Here is an 18,549-nt window from a genome sequence, read left to right as displayed (position 1 = left end):
CCCTCCAACCATAAGGGATGAACTCGGATTTCACCAGTTTCCTCATTTCCCCTCCTCCCTACCTTTTATCTTAGCCTGCTGGACAAACTTTCCTCATTCCTGAAGAAGGGCTAATGCCCGAAACGTCGATTCTCCTGTTCCCTGGATGCTGCCTGACCTGCTGCGCTTTTCCAGCAACACATTTTCAGCTCTGATCTCCAGCATCTGCAGACCTCACTTTCTCCTTTATCTTCTGTTACCTCAGTAAAATTCAAGTGAGATGGTTAACCATCATTTGCTGCTAACAATTTCATTCTGGCTTTCCTTAGTCAATTGGGAAAATTAATTCTCAATGTCTTTTTCTGAAAATATCATTAATTAAATCCTGTAGGGGAATCAAGCGATTGCTCTTTATCCAGAAAATGGTTAGAACGTGGAATGTGTTAGCAATAGTTCAGGTGAATGGCATAGATTTAAGGGAAGCTAGATGAACACATTTAGATTAGATTAGATTCCCTACAGTGTGGAAACAGGCCCTTCGGCCCAACCAGTCTACACTGACCCAGATCCATTTCCATCTGACTAATGCACCTAACACTTTGGGCAATTTAACATGGCCAATTCATCTGACCTGCACATCTTTGGACTGTGGGAGGAGACCGGAGCACCTGGAGGAAACCCCTGCAGACACAAGGAGAACGTGCAAACTCCATACAGATGGTCGCCCGAGGCTGGAATCAAACCAGGGACCCTGGGGCTATGAGGCGGCAGTGCTAACCACTGTGCCACCACGGAAAAAGGAATAGGAGGACATATCGCTTAGGAGTTAGATGATAAAAGGTTGGCAGGAGGGTGACATAAAGCATAAAAACCAGCATTGACCTTTTGGGCTGTAAATTGCATGTTGCACTGTGTAAAACAATGCATGTTCTTGTAATGGATCAGAACTATTCTATGTCTCTGAACCAGACAGTGAAGTACTACCATGAGACAAACAAACCAAGTAAATAGCCCTTCATTGTCAACCACGCAACTCTTCAGAAAAGTAAAACCATAAAAAAAGCAAACAGCCATATTTTAACATAAAAAGACAGGAACATATCTTTGGCTGCACTTTCAATTTCTAATGTTATCTCAGTTGCTTAGACAGTTACTACTGAGTTAAAAAAAATCTGCTGACACATTCAGGATTTGTGTGTCTACTCTGTTTCATGTTAAGAGTTTGGTCCTTCTTTCTCCTATGTTATCCACAACAATGCCTCATCCAACACCAACGCTTAAAGGGCAATAAGTTCACACTGATATTTTGGAATCAAATGCATTCACATGTTACCGAGCTCTGCCCAATGTCCACATAACACTTGGTCACCCATCCTGAATTCTCATCAGTACTAATGCAGAACATGCTTTGCACAACTATATCACTGAGTAAATTAGTGACAGATGGAATTTAAACCTGATAAATGTGAGGTGATATACTTCGGAAGAAGGAACAAGACAAGGGAGTGCTCAATGCATGTCAGATCACTAAGAAGCTTAGAGAAATAGAGGGATCTTGGGATGCTTGTACACCAATCTTTTGAAGGTCACAGGACAAGTTAATAGTGGGTTAAGAAGGCAAATGAACACCTGCCTTTAATCAGTTGTGGTACAGATCAAAACAGAAAGGTAGTTATGTTGGAGTTGTACAGAACTATGGTCAGGCCATATTTGGATGACTGTATGCAGTTCTGGTCACAACATAATAGGAAGGACATGATTGTACTGGAGGGGTGTGGAAGAGATTCACCAAGATGTTGCATGAGAAGGAGCATTCCAGCTATGAAGAGACACTGGATAAGCTTGAGTTGTTTTACTTGGAGCAGAGAAGGTGGAGGGGAGACCTGATAATCAGGGACATGGACAGGCTAGATATAAAGCAACAGTCCCCCTTAATTGAAGTGTCAAGAACAAGGAGAAACACTTTTAAAGTGAAAGGCAAGAGGTTTAGACAGGACTTGAAGAAAGTTTTTTCACCCAGAGGATGCCGGGTGTCTGGAATGCTCTGCTTGAGACAGTACTCGAGGCAGGAAACCTCACAACCTTTAAAAAGTACTTGGATGAGCTTTTGAAGTGTCATAACGTTTAAGGCTATGGGCCTTGTGTGGGAAATTACATACAGAAACAAAAATATTAACAAAGTATTAATATTCATATTACATTGTCACGTATCAGTAGCTCTTAGAATTTGTAAGGAGCTAACTAATGTTGCATTATGGCATCGATTCCAGACCACACAGGCAATAACACGTGACCTTCTGGCATAAAAGATACTCACCTCATCTTCACTCACCCACTCTGTGTCAGAGAGTCAGTTATAGAACATAGAACAGTACGGCACAGTACAGACCTTTTGGCCCTCAATGCTGTGCTGACCTTTTATTCCATTCTAAGTTCAAACTAACCTACATACCCTTCATTGTACTATCTTCCATGTGCCTATCCAAGAGTTGCTTAAATGTCAATAATGTATCTGATTTTACTATCACCGCTGTCAGTGCATTCCATGCACCCGGCACTCTCTAAGAACCTACCTTTGACTTCTCCAATCACCTCAAAATTATGCCCCCTTCATGATAGTCATTTCCACCCTGGGAAAAAGTATCTGGCTATCCACTCTATCTAAGCCTCTCATCATCTTGTACACCTCTATCAAGTCACCTCTCATCCTTCTTTGCTCCAATGAGAAACACACTAGCTCCAACCTTTCTTATAAGACATCCCGTCCGGGCAGCATCTTGGTAAATCTCCTCTGCACCCTCTCTAAAGTTTCCACAACCTTCCTATAATGAAGTGACCAAAATAATATCCCAAGTGTGGTCTAACCAGGGCTTCATGGTACTCCAGCATAACCTTGTGGCTCTTAAACTCAATGCCCCTGCTAATGAAAGCCAACACACCATATGCTTTCTTAACAACACTATCAACTTGAGTGGCAACTTTCAGGGATTTCTGGACACAGACCCCATCAGCCCTCTGTTCCTCCACAGTGCCAAGAATTCTGCCTTTAACCCTGTATTCTGCATTCAAATTCAACCTCCCAAAATGAATCACTTCACACTTTTCCATCTACCACTCATCAGTCCAGTTTTGCATCCTGTCAATGTCCCTTTGCAACCTACAACAGCCCTCCATAATATCCACCACTCCACCAACCTTCGTGCCATTGGCAAACTTACTAACCCACCTTTCTACTTCCTCTTCCAAGTCAATTATAAAAATGCAGAGGTCCCAGAACTAATTCCTGCAGAACACTACTGGTCACCAAGCTCCAAGCTGAAATACCTTCCACAACAGTCAGATGTGTGTATGCAATGTGCATCAATGTCAGGTAACTATAGTTCCCGGACTGTGTGTAGGTTTGCAATATTGTAGCAGAGTAAATAGTTATTGTTCATAAACTTTCAAGGCATCTGTCTCAATGAGAACCCAGTCTTTGTAGTGTGTGAACCGACATATAGAAAACTACATAGGGCATCATGAAAATTTCATCACCACACAATAGTATGTTAAGAATAGAAGAAACCTGGTGAATGCCAAACACAGTATTTTCAAACTAAGAGAAGCACATTTATGGTTTCTGAACAAAGTTAAAAAAAGCTAAAATTTCTCCTAATATATCCTTTATTACAATACATGATATTATAACACAGTTTTAAAATAAATAGAGACTCTATTTTGGGTTCTCCTGCATGTATGCATTGGTCCCGACACAGAAACCAAGGTCTCTGCTCTTTCTTCAGTACCATTGACTGTCAGTTAAGGACGTGGCAATGTTCTTCCTTCCATACATTAAGAGCAGTGAACCCCAATTCAGTGCCTTTCTCCAATGACATAACCTAAATCAAAGGAGCACAAAGGTAGGCGGGATGGGAAAGCTAATGGTTTATGGTTACAAAATCAATTTTTGCCATATTTTGTTTGAAAGAGATATATTAACAGACATTTTGAGGCAGCCCACAACAAGTCATATTCTATTCCCTCTCCACCTTCCATCCAGCATACTGCATGTATGCTGAACCAGAACACAACATAAGGTATCTGAGGTATTGCAGAAAAAAGGAAATCAAAGGAATAATCGAGAGTCCCTAATGATTACATTCAGGGATGGTTTCAGCTGAAAACAAGATAATCTACAAACTTTAATATTACACATAATTACCATATTTCCTCAGAATTAGATACGCTTGGATGAGGATCATGCTTGAATTGAATTTCATCTGGTGGTTTACTAAAACAAATACCAGTTTATCATTTGTACCATGGTTCATTGAAATCACTGCAACAAAGTCTAAATGCTCATGAAGCGATATGTTCACAAAATTAACTTTAGTGTTTAAAGATGTTGAATTAGTGGACAATAGGAACAGAAATAACTAGATGATTATCTGAAGTCTGGATCACACCGAGCATGTGCTAGAAGAGGATGTAAATTGGGTTAGTTGAATATCTGGATATACAATAGATTTATTTGAAGTTAACAATGCCCATCAATAAATTTATTTTTTCCATTTTTGCTCACCTCCAAAATGATTGGGTTGCACTGAACAGACTCTCTGATAATGTACATAACACAATTTAACAGACTTTACATATTCAGAGTGATATTTTTGGCAACCACTTTTCAGTTTAGTATTTATCAATGACATATGGAGAAAAGCAGCAGCAATTATCCGAAAATATATTATCTTATTGCAAACTGCAAAATATCAGGTGCAAGTGAACAAGATTATAATTCATAGAATCATAAAGTGGAAGCAACCATTCAGCCCTTCGAATCCATATCAACCCTCTGAAGAGCATCCCATCCGGATCCACCCTCCTACCTTAACTCTGTATTTCCCATGGCTAATCCATCTAGCCTGTACATCCCTGGACAACTGGTAGTTCTTCTTAAAAGTTCCAGATCTCTAATGCATGATGTCCAACTCATGGTCTCAGCTATACGCTGAAACCTAAATAACTTAGGCCCATTTCCATTTGTTTGTTTTTTGCTGGTGTGTAGGGGCCCTGAAAGTTTGCAGAAGGCAGTTTTTGGTATTTGTGCCTCGTCAGTGGTTAGGTTCGAAATTCAAAAACAAAGAATTGATCTGAAAACCTATTACTGTGTTTGCCATGCCCAAAGCACAGGCAACTAAGACCAGTGGCTCTTCACCATACATAAATAAATATATAATAAGAAATCTTGGGAAAGCAGACACTACCAATATCAGATATATTTAATAATTTTATACATACTCTTCTGCACCATTTAAGTATTTCCTTATACTTTGCAAAAAAGCTGTTTCAACTTTTCTTCCTCTGCAACACTTACCTTTTTCAAATGTTGCCTGCATATTTTTCCACTAAATCTTTTTTTTCTCCTTCACTCCATCTGTCCATCATTCACATCTACAATTTTCAGATCAGGTATGTTTGTACAGTGTTTATAGCATCTGTATGGATTGGAATAGCTAAGGTCACGAGTTCAAATGCCACCAAGGTAAGTGGCCATGAAAACTGCTGTCTTGCCATCAAATTACAAATGGTTGAGGGGAAGTAACCCAGCCACAGCACACATGCCTCTGAAAGGTCTCTTAGCTTAAAATAATTATTTTTGAAGTTTTTAGAGGCTATCAGCAATGGCACATAGGCATTGTGTTAGCACAATGTTAAAGCAAACTTTCTTGATTCTGCAGAATCATCCTTAATTACATCCAACAGAATAAGCAAGCTCTTACGATAAAATAAAACAATGAACTGTGGATGCTGGAAATTGTCCTAGAGTCAGACAGCTTGGAAACAGGCCCTTCAGTCCAACCAGTCCATGCCAAGCATAATCCCAAACTAAACTAGTCCCAGCTGCCTGCTCCTGTCCATGTCCCTCCAAAGCTTCCTTCTTCTTGTACTTATCCAAATTTTCTTTAAACATTGTATAAATTACTAGAGAAACTCAGCAGGTCTGGCAGCATCTGTGGAGAGAGAAGCAGAGTTAACATTTAGGACCTAGTGACCCGTCTTCAGAACATTAAGGAAGGATTACTGAACCCAAAACGTTAACTCCAATTCTTCTCCACAGATGCTGCCAGACCTGCTGAGTTTCTCCAGCTTAAGCAACTGGCTGACAGTCATAATCATCTCAAACTCTTCCATCACCATTCCTCAGTATATCGATGGAACCACCACCATAGGTGGTCTATTAACACATGGTCCTAAATAAGATATATTAACTTGACACCTTCTTTCATAAACACACGGCAACTGATCATTTCTCCGTGAATGAAATAACTGAACCTTCTAATTAATTGGTGGCACATTTAACAACATGTTAACTGAGCATGCTTTCCAAATATCGAGACCCTATTGTTCATGACGACAAATCCAATAAGAAGGATCCCTAATGTTCAACACAAACTGTCTCAACAACAGGTACATTTTCAGGAGAAAAACAGCCACCGTCAGCCTTCCCACTCCCAACTCAGTCTCCATTGCCAGTAAGTGAGGAATCCAGCTGTGGCTCAATGGAGATTATAGACACATATGCCAAGAACAACACCAGCTGTGCCACGGCACTAACTTGGTGAAACTGCTGCACACAGTTACCACCAATACCAGCCCCCTCCCCAAAATTTAGGAAGCCCAGTGCAAAAAGCTAAGCTGAAGGATGTGCAGTCTTCTTTAGACAAAAATACCAAATGGTTGATACTTCTAGGCTACTGCCCAACTATATCATCAACAGAAATCCCATTTGTCTTCCCTTTTGATTCACTTATTTTCTACTTTCATAGGACAGGGTTATTGCTGGCAAGGTCAATCATTTCTTGCCTATCCTTAAACGATCTTGAAAAGATGGTAATGAGCCACCTTCTTGTATCTTTGCAGTTCATCTAATACAGTCACCTGCACAACGGTATTAAGAAGAGAGGTGCAGTTAGTTGTACCAGTAGTAATGAAGCAATGGCCATCAGAATCCTGTTTTGGAACCAAGTAACTTAGAGAAGAGTTTACAGGCAGTGTTGTTCCCATGCATCTAATGCCCTTGTCCATCTGAATAGCAGAGCTCCCTGGTTTCGGAAGTACTGACAAAGGAGATTTGTGTTGGAGGGTGTAAGTGTTTAAGTTGGTGGATGGGCTGCTGAGCAAGCAGGTACTTTGCCTTGGATGGTGTTGGGTTTTTGGGTTGTTGCTGAAATGGGTCTAGAAGGCTGTTGTATTGATCACCCTTGCCTACTGCAGCAAAATCTGAACCATCAACATTAAGATCATTGAGAGCTCTCACCAGCAGTTCCTCCATCGAATCCTGGGGATCAAATGGAAGGACCACTGAGCCAACGCAAGCATCCTCCATGAAGTTGAATCAATAACGAGGAAGCAGTCCGTACTCATGAAGAACCAGCTCCTAAAGACAGGCCATTGTGACAGGATACCCCTGACTATGTCAGTTGGCAGATTCTCTTAACCCAGCTGTCTGCTGGCCAACACTCAGTGGGCAGGCAAAGAAAAAGGATAAAAGCATAGAGGTATTAACACACTGACTAAGAAGAGAAAGCTGCTGCTGACCATTCATCATTACAAACTCCTGACCCACCATGGTGCAAACCACTTGGAGACTCAGCGGCTCGAACACGTGTTGAAACTGAGAAAGGAGAAGGACTCAACCCTAGGACTACAAATCCCATTTCCTCAGTCAATGACATTCCCCTTTATAGAAAATTGTGCGTATGCAAATGGTGGGCTACTCAGTTACCCAATGACTCTTCCAACCTGACATGCATCTTCCTCGATTCCAAAGGATCACCAAGAGTGACTCATTCAGGCAAAGGGAGAGTAAGCCAGCTCATTCCTGATTGTATCCTCCCACCTGACATTGTAAGGTAACCACGCACCCTGAGCCCAACAGAGGCTATAGAGTCTGACAATATCTTGGCTGTACTGTTGAACATCTGCATGCCAGAACCAAGTACCTTTTCAGTCAAATTATAGACTGTGAAGTTGTACAGAAAGTTGTATGGAAACAGTCAGTGTCTGTTCTATCCACAAAAAACAGACCAGATCTATCTTGGACAATTACCACCAAACCAGCTCCCTCCCTATTAATAAAGTAAACGGCAATCAATAAAAGTTCATTCACAGTAATTAGTAAAGTCATCAGATGGCATTGATTCCCAAATAGCTTGCTACCAACCTGGAGTTTAGATTTTTGTGAGAAGCATTCAGACATAGCCTCCATCAGATCATTGATCCTGCAAGAGCTGAATGTAGAATATACGTATGAGTAGCTGCCTTCAATATCGAGGTGACACTCAGCAGGGTATGATGAAGTCCAAGTGACAAACAGATCTTTGGAAATTAAGCAAGTCAAGGAGTTAAGAGTCCTTTTGGACATAGAGGGCAGTCATCACTGTGGTTCACACCATTGAGGTGGAACAACTCAAGCTAGATATTTTCTAATCAACCTGTTCAACCTGTTCAGAGATGTTACAACATACCTCTGGAGCACATAGGACGTAAACCTGGGTGTCCTGGCTCAGAGGTAGGGTCACTACCACTACACCATAAGGAGGTTTGTAAAACATTCTCGCAGATGCTATTCTAACAGAAGCTATTGTGCATCTCTGGAATGAGTGGAACTTGAACATGGGCTTCCTGGCTCAGAGGAAGGGACACTGTCACCATGCCACAACAGTCCTGACTTAACAACTCAGTGCAGCAACCTCAGGCCAACTATCTTCAGCTGTTATAGATGTGACTTGTCCTCCAGCATTAGGACAGGATCAGGACACCTTACAGATGACTCTACATGCTTAAATCTAAGTTTGGGCTAACAAGAAGCAGGTAACATCTACGTGACCGAACTATCGAATAGTGATTGCTTCCTGCATGGAAAAACTGAACCTCGCTTTCTGAACTAAAACAGTGACACAATAGCTGAGTCATTTGACTTTTGACCAGAAGCTTTACTTTTAGCAATACTAGCAACTTGGTTCCAAGAGCAGGGGGAAGACTCCAGCACCCTGAAAGCTCAAATCAGGAGTCTCGTACAATATCTTGAACAGGTGTTCCCACAATACCTCAAGAAGTTCAAAACAACCCAGGACAAAACGGTTGATTAGTTTGCAATTCTACCGCTCAATTCAACATCTGCATTCTTTACCATCCGAGCAGTGGAGCTGCATTATGTGGTACATATATCAGATTGCTTTGTTCCCCCCACCAACCCCCTCCCCCACATAAGTCTATGCTCAAGGGTTGCATTGAAGCCCAGAAGCATTAACCTCACTGACTGGAAGGAGAAAGCTGCTAGCCATTTGCCATGGCACCTCCTGATCTGTCAAAGCACAAGCCACTTTTAGACTCAATGTCTAGACGCATGTTGGAACAGAGACAGACAAGGAAAGATGTGGAAGCCAACTCATGTCCTATTAACAATGAGAAAGAACAGAGCTGTAAAATCACAGGACCATCTGCAAAATATCCCTCCATTTGCCATATATCATCCAGTCTTCAACAGGTTTCACTGCTGTTGGTACAGGATGATGAGATTCCATCCCTAACACAATCACTACAAGAGCTGAGGCTGATCAAGAAAGCAACTCCTAATCACCCCCTCAGGGCAACTGGGGAGGTTGAGAACTGAATGATTACACTTTTGCTTGCACCTCAAACACATAACGACAATACTGGAGAGAATAATACCTATAGTGAGTTGGAGTCAGATGAGATATAGAAAAAGGAATACAGACAGAGAATGAAATATTAGATTTAGAGAGAGAACAAGCTCAAGAAATATAAGAAAAATGCCAATTTAAAAATTAAAAATCCACTGGGATCAATTGGATGCTTGCAGAAGTGAAACCTCTAATTTCACTGTTTGCTCTCTTGGCCTCCAAGGTTTTGTGACATTTCAGGACCATAAGTGGCCTCTCTAACAGGATCCATTTGAAATGAATTGCTAAGCCTAAATAGCTGTGGGAAGGTACATACTTGTTAACGGGTGGGATGGAGGGTTAACATGCTACTAATGGTAAGTGCCTTCCACTTGCTATTTCTTTAACTAGCAAATTCTGAGGCTTAGCGAGTTTTGAGAAGATTTCTGGCTCAGGTTGAAGATCCTGGATGTAGGTTTGCTCGCTGAGCTGGAAGGTACATTTCCAGACATTTCATCACCTTACTAGGTAATATCTTCAGTGGGCCTCAGGCGAAGTACTGCTGAAAATTCCTGCTTTCTATGTTTTGGTTTCTTTGGGTTGGTGATGCCATTTCCTGTGGTGATGTTATTTCCTGTGGTGAAGTCACTTTCTGTTTTTTTCTCAGGGGGTGGTAGATGGGGTCTAACTCAAAGTTCTAGAAGCATGGCATTCCAACCGGAACTCTATCAACAAACACATCGAGTTAGACCCCATTTACCACCCCCTGAGAAAAAACAGGAAGTGACTTCACTACAGGAAATAACATCACCACAGAAAATGACATCACCAACCCAAAGAAATCCAAACATATAAATAGAAAACAGGAATTTTCAGCAGTGCTTCGCCAGAGACCCACTGAAGATGTTACCTAGTAGGGTGATGAAACGTCTGGAAACGAACGTTCCAGCCCAGCAAGTAAACCTACATCCAGATTCTGAGGCTATATATTTGTCAATGGTCAACCTTGAGTAGGTCTCAATAACTAGTGACTGAAGAGAGCCACATCAGTCAGAATAGGGTAACAATACTCAAACTAAAGCATGACCTGAGCACTATTGTGGTGCAGTTGTAGTGTCCCTAACCCTGAGCCAGGAGGCCCGAACTGAAGTTTCAGCTGCTTCGGAGGTGTGTCAATACACTTCTGCACAAAATGATTAAAAATATCCAAAATATGACACGTTGACCTTGTGGTGCACACCACAAACTCCACCTGCCCTTTTAACCAGGTTTATATTTTTTTAAACCATGAGTTGATCCCTCAGGTACATAGCTAATTTGTGACTGATAACCTGAGATTGAGGAATCTTGTGCCTAGGATTTTAACACAGCCCCTTTCACTGCACTCCGTCTGTGTACTCAGATTCTATAGTCCCCATAGTGTTATCTTGTATTCTCCTACATGACAGCCAACGACAAACAATAATGCTGAAATCCAGCTAAAGAGAAAAACAGAAATATGGAACAAGAACAGCTAGAGGCATACAATGAAAATTAAGAGTGAGCACACAAATTTTTACACTACACACTTGGACTGCAAAGTTCTGCAACATAAATGCAAATTTTTCCTTTGCAAATGGCTTGGAGAGGGTGGACGCTAGGAAATTGTTTCCGTTAGGCGAGGAGATTAGGACCCGAGGACATAGCCTTAGAATTAGAGGGGGTAAATTCAGAACAGAAACGCGGAGACATTTCTTCAGCCAGAGAGTGGTGGGCCTGTGGAATTCATTGCCACAGAGTGCAGTGGAGGCCAGGACGCTAAATGTCTTCACGGCAGAAATTGATAAATTCTTGATGTCACAAGGAATTAAGGGCTCCGGAGAGAATGCGGGTAAATGGAGTTGAAATGCCCATCAGCCATGATTGAATGGCGGAGTGGACTCGATGGGCCGAATGGCCTTACTTCCGCTCCTATGGCTTATGGTCTTATGGTCTTAAATACTGTATAACTAGAGTGCACTTGTTACATTTGGATAAAGGATTGATGATTGCAGTGCTGTTCTTTGTGGTAAAAGCAATTGGAAATGATGAATTGAGAGTATCACACAATCTATGAACAAAATATCAAAGCAATTTGAGGTTAAATTTGAATTTTGGTTCCAATATGTCAAATCAGACTAGTGGGAAAACTGAAAGAAGAAGATGGCAAAGCATAGAGCACAGGGGGAGGAGAGAAAAACAGCATTTCAATAGCAAATTCACCTAAGGACCTCAAGCAGCTCGACTTTCCTGGCAATTCATGAGGGGAGCTACATATTCACTGTGTGTTTGTTGAAGCTGGATAAGATTATGTTCTGTACAAGAATATACAAATGCAACCATAACGTACTACACACCTTAATGAACCATTATAGAACGCCTCATCGTCCGCCTCGGAACACTTCAACCCCAGGGCATGAATGTAGATATTTTCTAATCAACCTGTTCAGAGATGTTATTATGCATCTCTGGAACACAAGGAACTTGAACCTGGGCTTCCTGGTTCAGAGATAGGAGCACTACCACTGTGGAACAAGAGCCCAGAAAGCTAATTTCAGGAATGAACAGTTGCTTAGATGATCCCTAAATCACAGACCACTGCTGCATATGACATTTTCTAATCAACCTGGTCAGAGATGTTATTGCCCATCTCTGCAGATGGGACTTCAGATTGGGCCTCCTGACTCAGACAGAGGCACGAACACTGCACCAGAATAGTCCTTGAGGCAAGAATTCTGACACTGAATTACCAATGCCATCTTAATCATTATAATGTTAATTGATGATAATTAATGATTGAAACAAGCCACAGCAGTCAGAATAGGACCTCTGCAGTGCATGCCACAAACTCCACTTACCCTTTTAAACAAGTTTATATTTATTACCATGAGTTAAGACCTCAGGTAGACAGTTGATTAGTGACTGATAACCTGGCGTTGAGGAATCTCATTCTGAGGATTTGCATGGTTTCAGGGGTTGCAATTTTGAACCTCTCTTTGGCCTTCTCTTCCCCTTGGGGTTTTTTTTAAATCCTTCATTATTTATCCTTAGTAGATAAGTGTGGCGCTGGAAAAGCACAGCAGGTCAGGCAGCATCCCAGGAGCAGGAGAGTAGACATTTCAAACATAAGCTTTTCATCAGGAAAGCACATTCATGATAAAAAGTTGATTGATGAGGCAGTATTGGCAGGGTTAGATTTGTTCTGGTTTTAGTGTGCCGGACGTACTTAAGAAAAAAGCAGGTCAACTTGCTGGTTAAAAAAATTAAGTCAATAGAGTCATAGAGGTGTACAGCATGGAAACAGACACTTCGGTCCAACCCGTCCATGCCAACCAGATATCCCATCCCAATCTAGTCCCACCTGCCAGCACCCAGCCCATATCCCTCCAAACCCTTCCTATTCATATACCCATCTAAATGCCTTTTAAATGTTGCAATTGTACCAGCCTCCACCATTTCCTCTGGCAGCTCATTCCATACACATACCACCCTGTGTGTGAAAATGTTGCCCCTTAAGTCTCTTTTATATCTTTCCCCCCTCACCCTAAACCTATGCCCTTGCTTTCTGGACTCCCCACCCCAGGGAAAAGAGTTTGTCTATTTATCCTATCCATGCCCCTCATAATTTTGTAAACCTCTATAAGATCACACCTCAGCCTCCGTGCTCCAGGGAAAACAGCCCCAGCCTGTTCAACCTCTCCCTATAATCCTCCAACCCTGGCAACATCCTTGTAAATCTTTTCTGAACCCTTTCAAGTTTCACAACATCTTTCTGATGGGAAAGAGACCAGAATTGCATGTAATATTCCAACAGTGGCCTAACCAATGTCCTGTACAACCGCAACATGACCTCCCAACTCCTGTACTCAATACTCTTAGAAATCCAAAGTGGAAGCTTTTCTGCTCTGGACCACATGGATGGTATATTAACTAACTACAACATCAGAGCAACTCACTTCTGCCTTTGGAGTTTGCTTTTGCTATTTGAATAGAAATGATACAATTAGGGACATGAAGAATTGCTATTTCATTAATTCTACACATATTAAAATTCATTGTTCTGGTTTTGGAGTCAATTTAATAAATTGAATATTGCATTGAAATAACCTCCTGATGTATTTAAATTCACAGCATGGGAATGCGATCCCTTACAGAAATTTTTTCAAGTTGCTTGTATCAATAGCTTGGAACAATCAAAGTTAACATTCTAGGACAGTTTTAATTTGTAGCATCTGTTTATGTATCATATGTATACACTATAGGCCTCACTGTTTCACCTTGTAAAATATAATCAAATATCAGCAATACATGCAGATTTCTCAATGGCATGCCTGGGGTTTGAGTGCTGGTCATGGCCTACCAAACAAAAGAAACACAATCTGAGATCATGCTCCAACCTCTAAGCAAATCTGACCAGGTAGGTCGGTGTTGTTGCCCTTGTGTATCGATAACCTGTCTTTGGCGAATTGCTTGAACAAGAAACAGACAGATGGTATTTTTTTCCCTGGTTATACGGTAAGATACTTCCTATTAACTGATTGGAAAGCAGTATTAAAAGTGGACATATAGAGGTCCGAGACTCCAGTGGTTTTCACTTATCCATTTCATGGAGATAGGTGGCAGGAATGGGGATATGACAAGAAACCTCCCCTTCCCCCAGCGCCAGCCCCCCTCCCCTCAAAAAAAGAGCATATCTATTTCACTATGTAATCCAAGCGTTTCAATTAAGGGATAATTGAATACCAGACTGTTTCCCCTGTAAGTACTGAATATACCATTACCAAATCTGTAACAAAAACACAAGTTCAAAGATACAGATGCATTCTACAACATCTGCAGCTCTGATTCTCATTCTTGCCTTATTTCACTGCTTTAGATGATAACAGTAGCTGTACCAATTACCGCCAAATCAATTTCATAAACAGAAAGTAGTCATATCAAGTAACTCATTTCATTTTCAAAAAAATCTAGTCAAAAAGACAATTCACTAAATAATGTATAAGGCCAGTGACTTTCAATTCTGCCCTATAATAAACTCGCTGGGTAATATCATTATTCAAATGCAGATAATTATTTAAACTTGCAGCAAAGTATTTTCTTAAGCACTTCAGCTCAGCAACTATATTAATAGAGTAATGCAAAGTTATGATCAACAAATCATGTATTCTCATAAATGTTGTACCTAAACAAGTATATTCCATCTCCCACTCACCCGTGCACCCCCCCCCCCCCCCCCACACACACAAACAAACCATACAACAATCAAGGGTCATTCATTGCAGCTTCACATCAAATGCATAAACATTATGTAACGACTCATACCAATGGTCTTTTTCTTAATCTAGGAAGGAGGACAAAAATCGCACCAATTCCCCTGTATTTGTGCTCGCAAGGGAAGCAATTTGATCCCTTGCTGGCTGTAACTTGAGTAGGTCACTGTACACTATGATAAAATTCCCTAATCCTGAGCCAAGTTACCCCGAGGGGCCCCTCCTCCTCCTCCTCTTCCCAAATGGCCTTTCTCATTCCTTTGCTCTCACCCCCCACCCCGCTCCCTGCCCCCTGCTCCCCCCCACCCAACTCCACCGCCCCCAGCACCACCACATCTCTTTCATTTTCTCTTACCTTAAAGCTTGAAAGCTGATCTGCTTTGCCTGCTCGTGTTACAGTTTTTACAGCTTAGGCTAAAGTCGACTGCCTATTGCTGTATGCATTCCTTTCTTTTTAGTTTACCCTGATTACTTTCCACGGTTATTTTACACTGATCCAGATGAAAGTCAGTCAAATGAAAGAAACACACTGAGACTTTCTTCTAGTTTTTCAGATATGAATCCACACAAGGGTACATTGTGTTCTTTAAATTTAACAAGAATCCAACAAGCTCATTTTTAATTATATAATTTAAGAATATTTCAGTCACAAATAAAGATAACATGAGAAGCATATTTTCTGTCAGAATTTGAACACTTCTACAGAGGTTTATTAGTTAGACTTGAATGATTTTTCACCATAACTAATAGACAGTTCCTGACTTTAAATTGCGTAGTCACTTTATGAAAAATACAGTAAGGAAAGGCAGTGATTTGTGGCATCTATCTTCATTAAAATGCATTTGAGAATACTAAAACCTGTGAAAAGACACTATTTGGACAGAATGGCAGTAACAAACTTATTATGAAGCTAGAAAAGTGAGACTTCTTTACAAAACAAGAGCTTATCTCCACCCCAAACAATCTTTATCCTGGATCACATTTACAAAAGTGAAAATGCCAAGCTATGAGCACACCAGTTCAGCTTATGCAGTTTCGCCCCCACCCTTTCAACTCCTACCCTCCCCATTCACAACCGCCCCCCCAAACACTTCACACAATGTTGTTTTTGTTTCTTCCTCTGCAGTTCAGACAAACATCTGTTATAGAGGAATGACTATCTCACAAACCGCTGAGTCTTGCTGCAGCCAAAGTAAACAAAACAATCCCAAAGAATCTAGCAACCATCCCGCACAGTCAGCCTTTATACCCACCAGGATAAAATTTCACAGCAACATGTTTTCATCAAAATTAGTTAATTTGTAATCCTAAACTCTAAATATTCACCCATAAAGAGCCATGATTTTTTTTAAAAAACGATTTTCCAAATTTCAACACCTCCTCTCAATGATGCAACTATTCAATGGAATGTAATGCGCAAGATTTTCTAACAGAAGATCAAGCCAGACTATACAATATCACACTTAGGTTCCAACTAGATTGGTGAAGAAAGTGATTAACAAATATGGCAAATAATATGAACTTTTTCTGACAAATCTCAATGCACATCTGCATGATGACTGAGAAAAGTACTTATTTTAGAACTAGTACATGTTTAAGAAACTGAAGCAAACTAGAATAATACGTTAACATCGTTCAACAAGAGTACCAATGCAAAATACAGTTTTATAAATAAAACAAGTTGCCAATGTACTTGATCAAGTACCTAGTTGCAGTACAACAATCAACAAGGACAATACACAAGGTAAAGTGACTTAAACTTAGAGATGTTCATTAGGTAGGTAACAGGCTGTAGTCTATCAGAATTTCTGGCCATCCATAAAATATTTGTACTAAAGCATTGTTCCCTTTCTGTTTCAAAATGAAAATCGACTATAATGGCACTATTTTTAACATGTCAAGATACCTTTCACATATTTAAGGACTTAACAACAGCATAAATGATCAATTGAACAATGAGTCCAACACACGCACATCTGGAGTACACCTCCTCAAACACATGCCTGCACCCTACTTCCAAACATCTGGGCACCGACAGGAGGCAACTCATTGTGTAGAAAATACTGTTGAATTTGCCGGGGGAGGAGGAGCGGAGGAAGCAGGAGGCGAGAAATCTTTCTTTAGCGAGAATAAAATAGCGAATATCACGATGAAGGGAGGTGACAGCTGTCTTTCGACGAGCACGAATATTGTTAACGGGAAACCTGTCGAGGTTTGGAAGCGGGGGGGGGGGGGGGAATGTGCTAGCTGAGAGAATGAGATTTAAAAGATTAACATGAAGGTTTGGTCTGTATCTTCACAGGGTCCGGGTACTGTAGTCGTAGCCTCTTCATTTCACTTTGACAATTTAATTACAGACCTGCCGCTGACTGGTATAAAGACAGCACCGAACCGCTGGAAATGCAGGAAGATGCCCACTCATTAACTCCAGCCATCATCACTGGATCACCAAATCTGCAACAGAGCTGTTCCTTTCTAAATTACTGTCACAGTATGTTATGTAGGACTCGATGTATTATTGTTAAATGGGAATGGGGGGGGGAGGAAGCAGAGACGCAAAAACCTCGGAGCGTTTCAGCTTTGATTTTTTAAAATATTTCTTTTGACAAAATCATATCCGGGCTGTTTGAATGCCTATAGGTGTCCCACCTTTATTATTATTGTTAAAACACTGGAGACAAAACATCCACAACAACAAGAAAAGCCAGACAGATGGGACGCGGAGCAATTGGGTTCAGACTGAGTCCCCGGTTGAAAGCAGTGACAGGAAGCCGTACCTTCATCTCCTCGTTTATTTCCCTCTTGACGGGGTGAGCCGGCTTTCTGCTTCTCTTGTTTTCCGGCGGTCTGCCCTCCTTCTCCATCTCTGCCATGGTATATGTGTGGAGTGAGAGAGGAGGGAGGGAGAATCCACTCAACCTCCCTCCTCCACCCCGAGCTGTCACAAAACCTTCTCTCCCACCGAAATGTGACGCCGGCGACTTTTGCCCGTGGGGTGGATTTTTTGTTTGCAATATAAGGATATTTTTTTCCCCTCCACCTCTTTCACTCTCCCCCCTCAATGGTCGGCTGTCATTGTTGAGGTGAGGAGAGCGGCAGTGGGGATGTGCCTGTTAACACCAGAGAGGACTGCAGCTGGACAGCCGAGTCAGCCATCTTCTGTATGCCCCCCTCCTCCTCCTCCTCCCTCTATCTCTCTACTCCCCCCCTTTCCTCTCTCCTCTCTCTCTCTCTCTCGGAGTTTGCAGCCGAGCGGGCGGTGAGACGCCACTGGTTTGCGGACAGCCCACTTCTTGCAATGGGATCACACACATTCACAGAGAGAGAGAGAGACAGACAGATCCATAGAGAGGGAGAGGAGGGGAGGGGAGGGGAGGGGAGAAGGCAGGGCAGGGGAGGAGTCTCCTCTCTCTCTCTCCCCCCAACACAGTCTGACAGCAGCAAAGCAACGCCATGTTCCCGAGGTCACTGTAGCCCTCTTTCCGCTCACACCTACCCAGCCCCCCTCCCCCTCCAAACACACACATTATTGGGACACTCGGCTTCCTTTTGTCTTCGGGATAACTTTAATCGGAGATGCAGCTCCGCGCCCGTCTTCTTAAAGGGATCATGTTCAT

At 41.7% G+C, this 18,549-nt stretch overlaps 1 protein-coding gene across 7 annotated transcripts in view; it reads right to left on the bottom strand.

Moving 5' to 3' along the window:
- sobpa (sine oculis binding protein homolog (Drosophila) a) overlaps positions 1-18,284 on the bottom strand; it is a 356,343-nt gene extending 338,059 nt beyond the window's left edge. For 5 of the 7 annotated variants that reach the window (XM_043687067.1, XM_043687069.1, XM_043687066.1 and 2 more), the window contains exon 1: positions 17,710-18,282. In XM_043687067.1, coding sequence (XP_043543002.1) covers positions 17,710-17,805 — 96 coding nt within the window. In that variant the 5' untranslated portion in view covers positions 17,806-18,282. Of the gene's footprint in view, positions 1-17,709 lie in introns of all 7 variants that reach the window. The other 2 variants (XM_043687068.1, XM_043687072.1) reach the window with 2 other exon arrangements.
- Between the last annotated feature and the right edge of the window lie 265 nt (positions 18,285-18,549).

Source organism: Chiloscyllium plagiosum, chromosome 3 (genome assembly GCF_004010195.1).
Source record: "Chiloscyllium plagiosum isolate BGI_BamShark_2017 chromosome 3, ASM401019v2, whole genome shotgun sequence".
Lineage (NCBI taxonomy): Eukaryota > Metazoa > Chordata > Chondrichthyes > Orectolobiformes > Hemiscylliidae > Chiloscyllium > Chiloscyllium plagiosum.
This window is presented reverse-complemented; position numbering and strand designations above follow the sequence as displayed.